This window comes from Melozone crissalis, unplaced genomic scaffold (genome assembly GCF_028551555.1).
Source record: "Melozone crissalis strain CALT ecotype California unplaced genomic scaffold, PUWL_Pcris_2 ptg000045l_1, whole genome shotgun sequence".
Taxonomy (NCBI): Eukaryota; Metazoa; Chordata; class Aves; order Passeriformes; family Passerellidae; genus Melozone; species Melozone crissalis.
In genome coordinates, this window is record NW_026535823.1 from 5547615 (window position 1) to 5565810 (window position 18196).

The following is an 18196-nucleotide window of genomic DNA, read 5'->3' on the forward strand; positions in this document are numbered from 1 at the left end:
CTGGGTGGCCATACTTCTGAATCCAACAGTGACTCTAATGAGGGAGATCCTGACAGGTTAAGATTGACTTAATTGATTTAATAATCAATTTATATCTAGTTCTTGCTTATTTTTCTAAGGAAAGGTTGATTTCATTGGTTAGTAGTCATTAAAATGTGTTCATTTGCAGCCAAATATAACCTTTATAGTAAATTTAATTCTTCATTTGCTAATCAGGTACACAATGTCTGCCCGTGTTTGCTTAATTATGTAGTTTAACCCAGTCTATTAACATTCTTAATTTTTACATTTGAATTGGGATAGAAAACAGCAAATAAGACATTTCTTCTCAGTTTAGACTATTAGGTTTTATGTTTTGTCTTGTGCCCAAGTACATCTGATTAGAATTAGGATTTAATTTTAAAAAAACCTTTACAAGGAAATTTTAAAATGCTTCTTAAAATAAATTTAAATCACATCCTAAGTATGGTGTGTTTGGTTTTGAAAGGAAAAACTAAATAGAATTTTCTTTCTATTTATGAATTACATGCTACTTAAAGGAGACTATGTCTGGCATGTATAGGTAATCAACTTTCCTCAGGTTTTATTAACAAAAATCATGGATTTCAGGAGGAAAAGCAAGGAGCAACAAGGAGAAAGGCCTTGATTCTGTCATTAAGCATTCAGAGTTGGATAAAGTTATATCCACTTTTTTCATGCTGTCTGTTGTCTGCCCTGGGAGTTTGGGCTGGACTTTGGCTGAGCAGCTTCCCGTGTTCCAGGCCAGCTGGGAGTGGACAGAACATCCCGTGCCTTCAGCAGCATAAATCACAGAGCATTTGCCTTGAGCCTTACCATGATTTTCCTGCAGGATTCTCCTAATTCCTTGTCTTCTAAAAGCCATTCCTTCAGATTTAGTCTGTATTTATCACTCAGATGCTTTAATGTTTTACAGTTCTCCCATACTGCAGGAAAGGCTGTTGTATACAAAAGCATGTAGTCATTCTTTCCAACTCCTCAGCATTTTAAAGCCATCTCCTGCTGTCTCATACTTAATTTTTTATCCATTAGGAGTCCAAAGCTAGTCTAATACCTCAAAAGGATGCTTAGGGTGACTTACCTGGTCAGTAATTTGAGTTGCTTTAGAAAGCAGTTGTCAGATGTGTGCTGCTTGAAAACACACATCCTTTTTCACTGAATGTATGGATTTTATGGAATTGTATTCTGTTGGGTCATCACTTGGGGTGTCCTAACTTTGAATCTATTAGGGAAGTATTTTTTATTCTAGAGAGCCAAAAAAGCATTGGATTTCACCCTTCCTAGGCACTGATTTTCACCAATGTTCTTTGCTGTCATGGAAGATTCTAAAAAAAGGATTGTTTCATGATTCCAAGTACAAACTTTAAGGGCCCATCAAAAACTGGTGAAATAAATCATATTAATTCTTTTGGGATTTTTGTCTTTAACACTGAATTGTTTCATTGACCAAGAGTGGTGAAGCTGCCTGCAAGCAGAGGAGGAAGAAGCCTGAAGATAACTGTGCAAAAGCAGGTGCCAGCCCAGCCATGATGTCTGGGAGTGTCTGAGTTCTCAGCTTTTGGTTTTCAACTTCAATATTTCCTTCCTATATCACAAAGTGAGAGTGTCCTTCAATGTAGACTTAGGTGAAGTCAAATCTTAGAAGAGGGAAAACTTAGTGTGGGAAAGGACAGTGAGTCCTGACAGTCACAGCACAGTGCTGGCAGCTCAGCATCCCAAAACTAATCCTGCCTGTGGGTGCTTTTCCTCGTTTGACCTTGAGCAAGTCAGACAGTGAGGGTTTTTTGTGTGTCTCAGTCTCTGTAACCAACATGGGAATACTATGTGTGTATATCCCTGGGTCTTGCCTAGATTAATAAATCAATATTTGTAAAGTAAGGCTTGATAAATGCTAACTGTATTACCACGTGTACTTGAACCTTGTGCAGAACTTTGGGAGTGTGCCTGCATTTCTGCTCTGTGAGTGGATGGGGCCCAGGCCAGGGTGGTCAGCAGCCACAGAGACAGGTTTGGGTCATTTTCCTCCTCCCATGGGACTGCCTGTAGCACATAGCTGCAAGGAGGTCTTGAATACAACTTTTCCACTTAACATGCTCCCCCATCACCCACTGTCAGCAATGAGATTAAATTCTGTGCGACTGCAGAGGACGTTGCATGATTAAAATCCTCTTTTAGAAATTAATATGTACCATCTCTCCCCAGTACTGTGCCTCCTCTCAGAGAAGGGTATTGTCTCCTGAGCACTCAAGGTGTGAAAAGCCACCCAGGGAAGCTGTCTATCTTTGAATTTTATGCTGTTGCACAGTTGCTCCAATGGGAGCTACAACTGCATAAAAATCACAGGGACTTGGGGACTTCTCCCTCCACAGGGTCAGGAGATGTGGGGGAAGTTTTGCAGAACAATTAATAGAATAGCAAAAGGAGGGTGGGAACTAGAAGTCCTGGTTACAGGACTTAAAGTTCTGTAGAAAATGTTTCCTGAGGGAGGGTAGTCAAAGCCAATAATCACCCATTTTCCTCAGGAAACCTTGGGTGTCCTGGGAAGAAAATAAAACAGAACTTTGTTTCCAGGTATTGTCCAGCTTTTCCCAGCCTTACTGCCTGTATCAGCCCAGAGAAATACAGTGATCAGGGCATTTCTAGATCCAAGTTTAGTATTCATTAGCCATCAGGTATTGATGCAGCCCACAGAAGGGCTTTACTTGCATAAACTCACGGTAGATGGAATGAGATGTTCAGGGCTGCTGCATTCAGTACAACCTGAAGCTCTTGAGCCATCATTTCCAGTCTGCTTCAGGTCCTGGCAGGCTTTGTGGCATGGCCAGGATGTGCTTAGGGTGAGTTCTCCTGGACTGACTGATGCTGGCTTTCTGATGGAGCTTTTCTAGAATCAGCTGAAATTGCCCTCCAGGAGTTTGAGGCACAGGGACAAGTGCCCCAGCTGGAAGGAATGTGACATTTTACAGGCAGGGAAACCGAGGCACAGGGTTTGTCCCATTCTCTACATCAGTGCTCCTTTTTCCCATGCTGGGCATTCTCTATCTCCCCAGGGAGGAAAGGCTGGAGACTCTGAACACAGATACTTTTACCACAGGGACTGGATTATGTGGCAGGCTGGATTTGTGCTTGCTGCTTCATGTTCTGAGTGTGTGTTTCTGCTAAAGCCTTTCCCTGGCTGCTGGCTGGATTCTGGTTTCCAAGAGCTCAGCCCTGTTTTTCCTTCTGGAGGAATTTATAAGAACCCTAACTCAGAGCAGCCCTGTGGTTTCCAAAATTTAATCTGGTTTTCCAAAGCTTTTAGCAGAAGGGTTGATTTGGGTCAAAATGAATGCAAACACTTGTGTAGACCATTTAATGTTTAGGTTATGGACCTGTTAAGGCAGCAGGATAATCCCTTTAGATTACCCGTGTAATTCCTAGTGAATATTTATTTTAAAGTGACTTCAGTGCCCTTAGTCATTAGCAAAGCTTGGTAATGCCTCTCACAGCTGCCAGGCTCAATGCAACAGCATTTATCAATGGGATGACTTCTCCTTTTGTTCCCTCCTTTTTGGTTTGTTTGTTTTTGAACATTTCACCAACTCTTACCGGCTCAATCCCATGGCTCACCTCTAATCACAGGGAACCCTCCGAGCTGCCTTCGCAGCGCTGATTTCCTCTGGAGCAGGGCTGAGGAGGGAGTTTAATGCAGCCGAGGGTGCGGGTGCCGGGCTGGCTGCGTGGGAGAGGACGGGACGGGCGGGTTCAAGGACGCGCTCCCGCTTTAGTGTGCGCAGACATGCTCCCGCCGCCTCCCTGATTGGCAAGGTTAGCTCCCGGAGCCTGCAGCTTTTCCAACTGATTTGATTAGACCCACTACTTTATCCCATTCCCTCCCCCACTGCTTGGCCCACCACCTCCTGATCCTTTTAACACAGCCCCTGCTCCAATAACCAGCCAGTCTGGGGGTTTTTTCTTTCTTTTTTCCCCTACCCTCCTTTTTACGATTTTCGTGCTGGATTTTGACATTTTGTAAAATAGATTATGAAGCCCTGCAGAGAAGATCAGTAGGCAGTGGCTTGGTCTCAGGGCTGGGTTTGAGAGGCTGGGATGTGCCTCCTCTTGCTTGATTTCTTGGGCTCTGCACCTTTCCCAGCTCTCAGTGCACCTGTGTGAATTCCAGAACAAGAGACTGGAGGCTCACATACCCCAGCTTGGGTGCTCATTGCCTTCCAATTCCTCTTTTCCCTGCAAAACCAGGCTTGGGGAGAATTACACACTCAAAATGATTTGGCATCCCAGGTCCTCTTTCACTGTGGTATGACCTGTTCACTGTCTGCAAAAAGAAACATGGACAGCATGGATAGAAAACTCCCATATCCCAGAGGAGCAAAATAATGATGTATTTCAGTAGCAAATGTTCCTAGCAGGGGTTACTTTGGGGGGTCAGATCACGCATAGCTCCCAGGCTGGCTGAAAAGTGGGATGAGAAATTGTTTTGGCATTAATGCCCTCAGCCCTTGGGACAGCAAGGTTGGAGTGGGCACCAGCCCAGCCTTCAAAGGTGTCATGGTCCTGTTGCCATCTTTAGCCAGTGTGCTTTAGTGTGTTGTGCACTGCCAGTTTACAATCCTGGGCTCTGCTTGTGATATTGCCCTGTTTATCTTAAATATGCCAGGGGAATGTGGAGCCTTATGCACAAAAGCACCTTTTGACAATTCTCTCTGGCTCTCCTATAAATAAGTGAATGAAGCCTAAAAATGACAGGCTTTTCCAAAACCTGAGAGTCCCAACTCACAGAGCAAAATCACTGGAGAGTGAGCAGTTCTGCTGAATTTTTGGTAGTCCCAGACTGGTCTAGGGAAAGCTGCATCTCATCTTGTTTTCCCTTGCCTGTTCGTTCAGCAGAGCTGATCTGAAGTGGTGTGGGCTGTTTGAGCAGCTCAGTGCTGACAGGGACCAAATCCAGTGACCAGGACCGACCCTATGGAGTCACCCTGGTGAAACAGCACAGAATGCAGACAATCCCCTGCACACAAGGTATTAAATCTTGACATACTGCATTACTTAAGAGGTCTCAGGGAAAATTAAAACCCTTTTGACTGGGTTTTGCAATGCAGGGAAAATTTTAGTGACATTTAAAAGGTTTCTCTTGTGTTCCTCTAATGGGATAAATAAAAAAAGGCTTGTTTTAGGCCAGCAAATGGGGGGACAATCCAATTTCCCTGATTCCATCAAGACACTCTTAAAGCATTAGCTTGTGCAGTTTTAAAAAAACCCACAACAGACTGACCCCTCTGCCTGATGGCTTTGAAAAGTGTCCTGATGTGGAGGTATTTATCCTACACCACATGCTTCATCGAGGCACTCCAGCAGTGCTTGGAAATATACTCTTGTTTTATTAAACTGTTTAGGAGGACAGCATGCACAGCAGGAAACACAAACACCAGTTTATTATTTACTGCAGCCTTCCACACTGGGGCTGTGCTCAGACTAATGCTTGATGATGTGCTCTTTACATTTGGTGGAAGGGAAAAAGGGTGGCATTAACCAGGAAGGCTGAAACCTAAGCCTGCCCTTAACTTTATGTTTTTTAAGTGTGATTTGGGCTCAACACAAATAAAGATTCCCCTGTGGAATGTTTGTTTCCATCAGTCAGAAAGATTAATGTATCAACACTTACTCCTGAGGGGGCTCTGGGGATTGATAATGGGAGATATGGAGCCTTTCACCTCTGGGTCACTGGTTCAGCACTGCCCCATGTCACTGCCACCACCAGCACCTGCCATCTGCTCCAGTGGGCTGGGCCCAGTTCTAGGCCCAGCTGGGCTCCCTGGGCTGCTTTAGTAGGAAATGGGATGGAGCTGCTCAGCCCAGCCCCAGATGTGAGAGCAGCCCCTGAGCACAGAGCCAGCCCCACCGGGGAACTTGACCTTCTGCCACGCTTGTACAAGCCATGAATGGAGAACCTGTTATCCCTGCCCTGTGCAGAATAACTCATTGGAAGAGCAGGACACCCCTGAACATAAATCTGCCTGTTATAAAGTTGGCTGAGGTTTTCCCTGGTTGCCTCCAGCTCCTGCTGAATTTCATTAGGAACATCTCTATTATACAGCACAAGGAGAGAGCAAGTGTTGCCTCTAGACTTTGAAAGAGCCCTTTAAAGTGAAGATCAATTTTGCATCTCACTAAATACCTAATGACAGACCAAACTGCAAGTACTTAGTTCAGCTGTATTTTAATAGCACCGTGCTCCATCGAGAAATCCCAGTTACTGATAGAGTTTGATGTCCTGAGGCAGTTTTCTCCAGACATTTTTCCTTTTTTTTTCTTTAGTAGTAGCACTTCATTAATAGCTGTTTGGAAACCTGACTGTCTGGGAATAAGCAGTACCAATAAACCTTTTCCCTCACTATTTATTCCTCCTTTCTTCCGTCAGGAAACAGCCGCAGTGATCACAGACTGAGTTTTCATGTAGTTGTACTTGGTGGTGCATGAGCAAATGAAAGAGCAGCTTCATGCCTTATAAAATAACTAATGGTAAATCAGCTACTAATACAATTCACAGAGGCTGCTAAAAGGCTGCTGGAGGTCACAAAAACAGCAACCTTGTGAGGTGATGAGATGGGAGCTTCTTAAGTCAACGCATGCAGTTGGCTTCTCCCTGGCAGTGCTCCACTGTGGGGCAGGATCCAGGCTCTGATGCCTTCCCCCTCTGGCAGATGCTGTGAGTGTGTGAATGTCCTCTCTAATTCCAGATTAGCCACAAAGAGGAGTCATCATCCTTAAGGAGCAGGCATGCTTGGAAAGGAAAGGCTGTCTGGAGGCTGCAGGGCATAGCACTATCCTCAGGTGCTTTGAGATGTCTGAGCAAGGTTCCTGGCACTAAAGGAGGAGAGGAAAAAAATGTGCTTTTCATGCTGAGGGCTGTGTGCCACTGGAACTGAGCTTCCCTGCTAGCCCAGGACTTCTCAAGCTTGGCTTAATAAAATCCAGATCTCATCTAATGAGTTCAGAGGATGCTTCAGAATGTCTCAACGTGGAAAGTGCTGATTTTGCACACCAAGCCAAGAAAGGTTTATGGCACTAAAAGAGTCTCCAAAGTCTTTATCCTCCCTGACTTGAAGGAGAAAAAGCTCCCTGGGCTGATAGCAGCACCTCTGCTCCTCCTGCAGCACATTGTGACTTGGCTTTTATTGCAACTGTGCCTGTCCTCATGTCACAAGCTTTCTGCCATGGCATTCCTGGACAATTCACCTGGGCCTGCCTTTGCCCGAACAAGGGAATCAAACCCATGGGCACTGCTTTAACCCACACAGGGGTGGTTTTTCTGCTTTCTTCTGGATTTTTTTCTCTCTCATGGTCACTCAGCTGTTGGCTTTAAATGACAGTTTCTACAAAGAATACATCTGGAAAGGCAGAGTGGCAGCTCTGAGCCATTATAGTTGACAATTAAAAGTGCGACATCTCCTCCACCATGCAGGGCTTTAGGTTCAAGCCTGCAGAGGAAAAGGAGTTACTTCCAAAGCCCTGAATCCCTTTAAATAAATATCAGCCAGCATTTGCCTTGCAGTCAGCACGGGCTGAGGTGAACCAAGCAGTGGCAGCAATGCTCTCCCTAATCAAGCACCCTTCTCTCTCTTTAACCGGGTGGAACAAGTGGCATGTTGACTTACTGGTTGGTGCTGGATCCAGCCCTGCTCCTGCAGCCCCTGGGGCACCCATCTGTGGGGCAGCAGCACTGATGGGCCACCTCTGCCTCCTAATCTCCCTGCTCCCATCCACACGTGCTGTCCTGATACCCGACAGCCGGTCCCGTGCGGGCATCGTGCCAGCAGTGACTTTACAGGCTTTGTGGCAGAGATTATTTAAAGGAGATTAACCCTTCTAAACCCCTTAGATTTTAATTATTTCTGTATGTATTTATAAAACCTGCAGTCTGCTAGTTCCAGGCCACAACTGCCCCAGTCCCCATCCTTAACCTGGATTTGTGAATGTACAATACACCCCTATTGCAGGACAGGAGCTGGGCTGGACAGGGCTCATCAATTTATTTATCTATTTATTTATTTATTGCCATCCTGGAACAATTCACATCTGGGGTGAAAATTAAACATTATGGTTTCAAATTGTAAAAAGAGCTAACAATTTGAACCACTTTAAAATACTAATAGGGCATTAATTGAATTGTTTGAGTCAATGAGGTGTCTCTGGCTAATTATTTTGGTTAGGGCAGCTCTGTCATTAATGCCTCCCCACTGCCCATGTTGTGAGCACTCTGTGACACACTGTCTCTCTGAAGACAGGACTATCTGTAAGCTTGATGTGCTGGAAGCCAGGAGAGGGAAGGACTGTTTCTTTCATTCAATCTCCTAGCAAGTTTATTATATGCATAATAATGTTATAAGACACTGTGGTCTAGAAAACTGTCACGACTAGAAGCTACTGGTTATGGAAGGGGGGGGGGGGGGAAAAGGGTGTGCACTTCCATCCTTTCATGCTTTCTCTTCTATTAGCTGGGCTAATTAGTTTGGTAAAGTTAAGGAGTGATGGAGGGAGTGTTTCCACTCTGCACGTGAGCTGTAAAACCTAAATAACACTGGAAATACCTTATTTCTGCTTCATAGCCCAGCCTGGCTTATCTTGGATGTTACACACCTTGCAGTCTTTTCTCTAGGAAAGCTGTGCCAGGGCCTCCCCACCCTCACAGTAACACCCTCACATACCTGCCTGTTTTGTAAATGCAAGCATAAAAGGTGAGTGTTGGAAGCAAAAAAACCCCACAGCATTATGGACCCCAGTGATCTGAGAAAAAAAATAGGGTCACTTTGAATGAATTCCTTAAAATCAGATGATATTTATTTATTCTTGTCTCCTCAACAAGGAAATAAATGCAGACAGTGCCAAGGACTCAGTAAATAAATTTTGCTCTTGGAGAATCTCTTTAATATGCACACAGTCCTGCTTCTGTGGTAGTGAACATTTGACCAGTAGCAATTAATTTCTTATCACAGTCTTTCTATGAGGTAAGAAAACATTAGTGTCTCCATTAGGAGGTGGAGAACAGGAGCTCTCCAAGAGCAAATGATGTGCCCAGCTTGATTCCCCTGCCCCACAGCTTGGCAGGAGCTGTTGGAGGGAGAGGGCATTGCAGGGATGCCTCTCCTGCAGCACGGCTGGATGTTCCTTCCCAGGCAGATCCATCCTGCTGATCAAATGATAGACTCAGAAAACGTTCAATATCTGTGTGTTTCAGGAGGAATATCACTGAGCTGATGAATTTTCAGCAGCTTACTGTGAAGCATGCAGCATTCCCTGTGTTGGCAGGTGGAAAAGAGAGGAGAAAAAATAATAAAGGTCCGTGGTATGAATCTCTTGTGTGTGGAAAGAGTGAAAAAGAAGGTTTCTTACTGAAAATACCATGGCATGTCAATGATTAGGCAGAGTGTCCCAAAGGTTAATAAATATTTTCTCATTTAAATAGGTAAGATCTCCAGCTGAAAATGCTGGACCCTGCATCCAGCCCTGGGGAAGGGGGGAGCAGGGAAGCAAAGGGTTAAATTTCGGGGCTGTAGAAGCAGATTGTGTTTTCCTTCTATGATGTGGGCTGACAAGACATCAGTATTCTATTCATCTGTTGGGAATTAGGCTGTTAATCCAATCAATGACTCTTGAGCTAGCTGCAGCCTGCCTCCCCACTGGGGAACAATCGGATCAGACGGGAGATTGTTTAAGAGCACAGAGCGCTCCCGGTGTCAGGTGGAATTTCCAAGCGTTCCCTAGTGAATTGGGGATGGGAAAGCTGTCTCAGCCCATTTATCCTGCCCCTTAAATAAGCAGGTATCTGCCTCAGCCATGCTAAAGTGATAAAGCAGTACAGGAGCACTAACTTTTATGCAGGGAGGGTGCAGGGAAGTACCCTGAGAAGAGGATATTAGCATCCTGCCCTTTGGAATATCATCCTGTCCATAGCTTGGGATGGCATCTGCATGGTTTGCCAGGGGCTGGCTCAGCCACAGCACTGTGACACTTGTTTCAGGTTTAGGCATTGACTTCTCCAAACACATTTTTGATCCCTGCAGCTTCCTGGCGGTTTTTCTATTGCACCAACACACTTGTTTGATGAGCAGCAAGATGCCTGGTGCTGAAAGTAACAGGCAGTAGCAAATATTATTTGGATAAGCTATAAATACGTCCAAATACACAGCTGGGCACAGAGTGCTGGCTGCAAAATGGGTTGAAAATGCTCAACAGCAAAACATCCCTGAGAGTTTCAGTGTTGCTGCATGAGCTGCTGCATGGGTTCAGAAATCAGTTTGTTCTGCAATTAATGACAGCCATGTCTGCAGTGGGGTATTGAGAGCCTGTATCTGTGCCAGCAGCACTACATGCTGATCATAGTAGATGTGATAAATCCCACTGAAATTGCACTTGGAAATTTAGGTACAGCACCAGTTAGAAACTAGGGCGATGAGGGATTAGCATAACCCTGGCACACTGAACTCCTCAGGCTGGGGGCCTTTGGGAGCATTAGCAGCTGCAGGCTTCAGGAGGGAGCCAGTGGTGGTTCCTGGGCATCCTCTTCTCTCTGAGCTTTCTTAGATCTGCTTTTAACAACAGCTTTACAAGCAAAGGCTTCTCCAAATTAGTACTCCTAAATGAAGCACGAGTATGAGCTCCAGCAGTGAATACGAGCAGGGAGGTCCCCAGACAGAAAAATCCCCAGCTCAGAGGCTTGGCTTTAAAGGGCCTCAACATCCCTCTTCCCTTGATCATAATTTTGAATCAAACAAAAGCTAATGCAATTTTCTTTGCCTTTCAGTAGCAGATTGTGCTGTAAGGGTTCATGCCATTAGAAATGTAATAATTGCTTCTCTATGCAGATCTAATTTATCTGTGAGGCACTTAGAAGATAGGCCAAATGATGGCCCGGCAGTAGGCTCTGGAGAAGGGCCCAAGAGGTGATGATAAAAAACCAGTCTAGCACCTTCCATCCTGAGGGATATCTGCCTGGCACAGAGCAGGAAATGGTCAGAGTGGGAGGAATGAGCAGAGGAGAGGGCTGAGAGCTCCTGGAGAGGGACAGCTCAGTGAGAAAGGGATCCCTCCCAAACCTGTGTGCACACGCGGGGGAGGTGGGAGAGTTAATTGAGGAACCAAACTTAAGAGGATGCCCTGCACTTGTCAGCCTGGGTTATTTGCAATCCTAAAAAACAGCTGGTCATGACCAGTGCAGGCTTTTTGGTTTTGCTTCTAGCAAATCCAAACTCTGTATCCTTTGTCCCATTGTGTTGGTCCTTGGGGAGTGCCTGAGCTGCCTTGGAGTTGGGACCAAGGATGCACATGGGGATGTCTCCTGCTGAATCATCTGGTGGAGTTCAGAGTGGTTATATTTCCCTGGTTTTAGTATCAGTGGGGATTAGCATGTAAATTCTGGTGTGTTGAGCCTTACCCTCAGTCTTCTTGGAGAGAAAATTTCAGAGAGAGAATAAGATGATGATGAGGTTAAAGTAAATTGTTGGGAAGTTGAAGTCTCAAGTAGAAACAAATGAGAAATAAAACCCTTTTTAAAAGTGGAGGGAAGTATTTTCTTGCTATTTTTCATCTCCCTGGCTTGAGTGAGTGTGTGAGGCTGCAGAGATTTATATTATAGCTCCTAAGCATCAGTGCTTGTTCAGAGTCTGTATTATTCTGGCCCTTTTTATTCACTCACCTTCTAAAGATGTAGTGTAAATATTTATCTTCCCTCTGGCCCATCGTGCTGCCCAGGACCCGGTGCTGTTAAACACTCTTATCACCTCATCGTTCTTATCTCCTGCGATCCCTGCCAGCATTCCGAGTCTGTCAATGGGAACGAGCCCTGCACCTTAAAAGGTGCCACAAATGAGCAGAAAAGAGATATGGGGGAAAAAATACCTTAAAATAAAGGGCACACGTGCTACCCCTCGAAAGGGCAGGGTTAGTGTAGAGGTTTCCTGCTGTGCCTGGGGAGGTGACTGCAGGTGTTGGGGTGAGGTCTCCGTGTGGAGGTGTGGGGTCCCCTACAGACCCTTGTGCTGGTGTGGAGGGTCCAGCCCCACTTCATCACCAGTGTGGGGTCAGGCTGGACCAAAGCTCACCCGGGTAACCAGCATGGATTTGTTTTTCCTCTTTCTCCACTGGTGCTGAACAAAACAGGTGAGATGGTGGAAGAGGTGGTGTCTCCCTCCAAGCCACCCTGCCACTGCACGCAGCCTGGAGGGCGAATGAAGCAGCTCTGAGCTCTCAGTGTTTATACAGCACTGCTTTTAAAACTGTCCCATGAAACCACAGGCAGACACTGGCCAGTCAAAGTCTGCTTGAAATGGCAAATTGTGTCTTACAGAGTGCACAGCATCTCAGCAGGTTTAGCCAAGCCATTTCCTTGTCTCTGCCCTTCAGTCCAGACCTTGTGTTAGGTTAAGCAGGGAACAGAAATTCCCAAGGAATGAACGTGGGATGGCAGCACCAGTGTAATCCCATCAGCTGTAAGACAGAATTCATGTGCAGCAGCCACAGTGCCACTTAGCAGATAAGACAGTTGGTCCATCTGCGCTCGGTCCATCTTCTCCCATTTCTCTTGCTTAAATTTCTCAGGAGCAGAACAAAATCCTGTTATCCAATAAGTTATCCACTGGTAGTTGGATTTTCATTGAGTGACATCTGTCACAGACCATGCATGTAAGAAAGCCAGTGATTTTGTAGCATCTTTGTTTTGATGGGTTTGGTAGACGTGGGCATTTGGATTTTCATCTCCCAGAAAGGTTGTGCAGCTCAGCTGTCACCCTGACGTGGCCAGATGTGCCAGGAGGCTGTAGAAGCCACCAGGGATGGCACATTAGGAGGCAAGAGGAAATTTTGGAATCAGATCTGCTGTTGGTCAGTCTGGGACTGAGCACTCCTACATTTGAATGTGTCATGGTCTTTTCTTCCTGGTCACTTTCTGTCTGCCTGTGTGGGTTCTGCCATTTCCAAGAGCTCCTCCTTTTTACAGATGAAGAATTGCTAAAAGGGCTCTGGGGCAAGGGCCTAGCAGTGCCTTGCAAGCCTTTACAGAAGGTGTATTGCTGCTTTGAGCCTGGCTGTTCCCCTCTTTTGTGTTGAAGTTCACCAAATCAGAGCAGGTTTCCTCCTTTTTAACCTGTTACAGTGACATTTTCCCAGCTGATACAGAGGCATGAAAGGGCACTTCTCAGAGGCATCCTGGTTCAGTGTTGGCCCAGAGTTGCCTGTCTCCTGTTCCCCACTTACCTTTACTCAGCACCTTCTCTTTGGTCCATCTGCTGAGAGGATCCATCTGATCCCTGCTGGCATCTCCTGGCTGCAGAGGATGCGCTCCAGATCCCCTGTTCCTGGCTGATGCCAATGGGGTGAGGACAGAGGCTTGTACCTGCCCATTCCCTGTTTGGGAACATCCATCCTAACACAGACACAAGGGAGAAGGACCTTAAGATGCTCAAGAGGCCTCTGCTTTCTGTTGCACATCAGGAAATACCCCTTGCATCCAGGCCAGCTACAATTCATCTTCACTCATCTTCTGCACGTGGTGTTTGATTGCAAAACAGACACGTCCAGTGCCTGGCAGGCAATGTTTGTTTCACGTAATATTTGTTTCACATAATTCCCACAAAGGGAGCTGTAATCCTGACTTTCACAGCCCATCTTTGATTAGTCTCCAGGTGTGACCACTTTGCTCTGAAGGCTCAGCATGGCCATACCTGGAGCAGCTGGGTACATCAGGCTGCAATTAGCCACGGTGCTCCAAAAAGCCAAATCAAAGAGGGATTGAGATCAGCAGCTTCCCGAGGGCTTTCAAGGCCTTTAGTGAGTGACCACACTAGAGCTTTTTCCATTTACCTGGATTAAAATTTGTCACAGAGGAAATAGAAGCAAACAGCACGGCATCTGAGAAGTGTAACAAATAGCATTTGGCCACTGGGCTGGCTCAGAGCAGGGGGAAAATCCGCAGCGTAAATAAAGTGCAAACCATGTTTGCATAACATTGGATTAATAGTTCTTTATAAAAACCACACTGGGATTAAAGGGATGCATTTCCTATGCTGAGACCTGTGCCTTCTCCTTAGCCCAGCAGATGCCAGGAAGTACATCTGAGAGAAATAAAAAACCTTGCTATCCCCAGCCAGCTGCTGAACCAGCAGTGCTTTCTGCAGGCCTTTGGAAGAGGAACAAATGTCTCTAGGATTCCTGGAGCAGCCCTGGGTGTTTTAATAGGGAGTTCTGCAGCAAAGCACTCCCATGGGAAGGGGTTTCTGCTGCATGGCTCCAGTCCCATTCACCTGTGGGTTTTGTTGGCTGCAGTCTTGGAGGTGGTGATGCAGAGGGGAGCTGGATTCCCATCCTCCAGCCCACACATTTGACATCCTGCCTTTCCAATAACTCATTCAGACTGCTCCCACCTCTCCTTCCCCAGCCCTGCTGAGTATTCTGCTGAAGCCAGTGCTGGCCCTGTCACTCCTCCAAGCAGCCATGTGCTTAAGGAGAGCTCAGGGGCACTGGCTCACACTGGTTACCTTAGTGTGGAGTAATCCATGGGTGCTGGCTGCGATTCCCTCAGTTCTTTGGTTTGTGGTACCATCTAATGACACCATTTGCATTGTGCTCCCCACAGTTTGAAATAGGCTCCTGGAATGAGGCATCTTCAAACACTGCTCTGAGTGACATGAATGGGACCTAGTGGCACATGGAAGGAAAAATCACACCCTCCCATTTCATATCTTTTCCAAGCCCCTTTGCTTGGAGAAGATATGAAATGGGTATTTAGGCAGCAAATGCCTGTTACATCTGGCTTTTTATCCCTGTTGCTGCCATGATTGTCATGTTAGTGCCATGTCTCAGAGCAAAGCATGGCACCTCCCACCCCAAAACACAGGTCATTCCTAATTCCTCAACCCAACAGGCTTAATATCAAGCAGAATAATACAGTGGGAAACCAGAAAACTTCCAGCTATGAGTGGAATTTCTACCTCTTTTCTTGTTCTTTTCTCTTTCGCTTGCTCCAGAATCTACAGCAAACTGTAGAATTTGCACCTTAATCCCAAAGATGATGGTAATTAAAAACTTTAATCTCCATAGACAGATGCAAATAAATTAAGGAGGCCAAGAACTGAATTAGAGGCTAATCCTGGTTGGGGTAGTGAAAGCAAAGGGGCCATAATTCTTTCCTTCTGTTATTTCACCTGTTCTGGTGGCAGGGTGAGGCTGTGGCAGGGTGAGGTGCCTGGGTTTGCAGTGCTGGATGTGAAACATCAACTGTGGTAGAGCCCTGGGGAGGGGACACAGGAGTCTGGGAAGGGAACACACTGCCCAAAGCATTGCAGCTGAGGCAGTGGCTTAAGTGTTAGCTGGACCAGGGAGCTGTGTGCCAGCACCTACAAATCACACACTTTGCTTTGCCCTTGCACTGCAGGTGTTTCACAAGGATCAGTTTGACAGCTTGCTGTCATGCCTGAGCACTCTGCTCTTTTCTGACTTGATAGAACTTAACCTGGGTATCGGGATGGACCTAAATTCTGAAAGCAGGGACTAAGATTTATTCAGGTGGAAGGAACTGAGGTTTTTCCCCTGTGTGCTCCCATGTGCTGAAGAGCTCAGTGCACTGAGCTGTGAGAGCATCCCAGTGCTTTACCTCTCTCTCAGGTAGTTGGCCAAATCTGGGTTTGCACTGAAACATCTTGCACTAAAGCACCAGGAGTAGTGAGAATCCCAGAGTGAGGCCATAGGACTGAAATCCTTCATTTTTATGGGCTGGAAGTGATAACAGTATGAACTGAATTATACTCACGTCATGACGTGATCCACGCACTCTTATGGGTGGATAGATATTGATTATCCATCAATAGGGAGTGATGGTGGATGATGATTCAAATCCCAGCTGTCAGGTAGCTGGGTGTCCTGGCTGTTTGTCTGGTCAATTAAAACATTGCTGGGATTCAGCCTATTTATTTAAAACTGGGATGTGTTTGTATTACCACAATGTTACCTACACCTCTAAAATCGAGTCTCTTTCTCTTTTTCAGGATGGGGAAGGCCAGACTGCACTCCATTATGGTAAGCTGCCTCTGAGCTTGGCTCTTCCTTCTTAGCAGTGTGGATTTGTAGCTGGAGTAAATGCTCTATACACAGAAAACAAATTCCAGGAGAAAAATGAGCAAAGAAGCTGAATTTGATTAACCAGTGGCTACCCCCACTAGCAAATCCCAGGATGGTAGGGGTAGGAGAAAATTGCTGCCCTCCCTTCATTCTCCTCTGCAAATGTCACCTTAAAGCCTTCCTTTTCCCTCAATTAATGATGCAGATTTTCCCTGTACATCTCTGTGTCTTCAGGATGTTGGTGTGCCACCTGCAGAGCCAGGAGTGGCTCTGGATAGGGGATGCCAAATTCCTCAGCCATCAGGGAGGGTCTGTGCTAGCTTTAACAGGTTACAGAGGGCAGGGGAAGGGGACAAACAAGGTGGCCTCCACCTTCATGTGTCCTGGTGACAAACCTGTTTGATCACAGCTGAGAGAGCAGCAGCTTCTCTACTACCAAAATCAGCAGAGGCAAGTCACAGTTGGTGTCCCTCCTACAATTACAGGCTAATTAGATCCGTGATTTAATTGAAAGATTGTTCTATCTCCAAATGAGAAAAGCAGAGACTGAAGTGATGTGTGCGGTGCTGATGTGCGGGGAATAGGAAAAAAGTATCAATTTAATCTCGATCCTAATCTCTTTCCCAAAATTAAGACATAGCCAGTTATTGTCTTGTACTCTCTCTTGATGCCTGTCACGGTAATTAAGAGCATACTTGTCATTCTGAAGTGTTTGTGTCTTTCTCTCTCTTCTTGATCTCTCCACAAGGACATTAGCAGAATAGCAAAATTGCTTTGCAGACATCAGTCCAAGGCACAGCATTTGGATCTGGAGCTGAGCTCCCAGATTCCAGGGCCCCTGAACCAAGACTGTAGTTACAATAATGTGTGATTTCTCCCTGTGGGATCTTTCCTGTAGGATACTCCATTTTTCAAATTCCTGTCGCTGTGACTGGAATGGTGAATCTGTTGCTTAGCACAGCATTGTCCACAGATGGACAGCACTTAAAATGCCACATTGCCTCTTTCTCTACCTAAGCCATTCCACAGTTTGGGCATTCTCTCTCCTGAGAAGATGCTTTTCCAACTCCTGAGAGATTCACAGTAGATTGTGCAAAAGCATAGCACATGTGTAAGTTATCCAAAAGCACTTGTTTCTGGCAAGCCCAGTATGTGAAAGGAAAAGGTGGAGGCACCACCTGAGTTTAAATTCCATGCAGATGAATCCCTCTGGCTGGGGACTGAGGCAGATTATTCAACACAAGCAAACATAAGTGATATAATGAACATTATTTCAGAAATGGTTTCTCTGATCTACCCTTCCAGCTCAGGTGTTTCAATAACTACAGTTGCCCAGGATTTTCTTCCCAAATGTTTGTGAAGTGTTGAAATTTTTTCTTCCCCTTGAGTATTACATGATATATTATGTACATCATCTTTGAGAAGCCTCTCTGGGTTGTTGACACACAGGCCTGGTGTTCCCATGGGTCCCCTGGACATCCTCATTCCCTTTCTTGCTGATCTGGCCATAAATCACCCCAAGCTTGGAAACAGCTTCTTAAATGGGTGACTGGATGGATTCAAGTGGCTGTTGGCCTGAAACTGGAACTCACTGTCACCTCCCAGTCCCATTTTGGTCAGCACTTCACAACTGCGTCATTAATTGTGGTGGGGAAGCAGGAGAGCTCCTATGGACGGACACCAGCTCTGAGCAGAGCGCTGCCTTCACAAGGCACTGCTGGAGGCTGTTCACCAAGTCCAGGGAAGGGTTAAATCCCATCAGCAAGGCAGCCCCTGCTTTTAGGGTGTCTGCATCCCTTTTTATGAGCCGGCAGCAGCGTGGCCTGACAGCTGTCCTTGTGGTGACAGCTCTCCTGATTGCAGCCGGTGTCAAAGCGCATCCTGCTGGGGGTGATAAATCCCGGCTCCTTCCGATGGCCGCTGACCCCGCCTTTAATCGGGGGTTAAGCGGAGGCCACCGGGGGAGCCACGGCTGCAGCCCGAGCCCATGGCTGTGTGCTCGGTGTTGGGCAGCCCCTTCTGCCCGGCTCCTCTGCATCCATCCATCCATCCATCCATCCATCCATCCATC

The 18196-nt window shown here is 46.1% G+C and overlaps 1 protein-coding gene across 1 annotated transcript in view; it reads left to right on the forward strand.

The window, feature by feature from the left end:
• The window catches only part of ACBD6 (acyl-CoA binding domain containing 6), an 82787-nt gene that overhangs the window by 62359 nt on the left and 2232 nt on the right, over nucleotides 1–18196 (forward strand). Inside the window, exon 7 of the mRNA XM_054286179.1 lies at nucleotides 16053–16083. Within this exon, the coding sequence (XP_054142154.1) occupies nucleotides 16053–16083 (31 nt within the window). The remainder of the gene's footprint in view (nucleotides 1–16052; nucleotides 16084–18196) is intronic.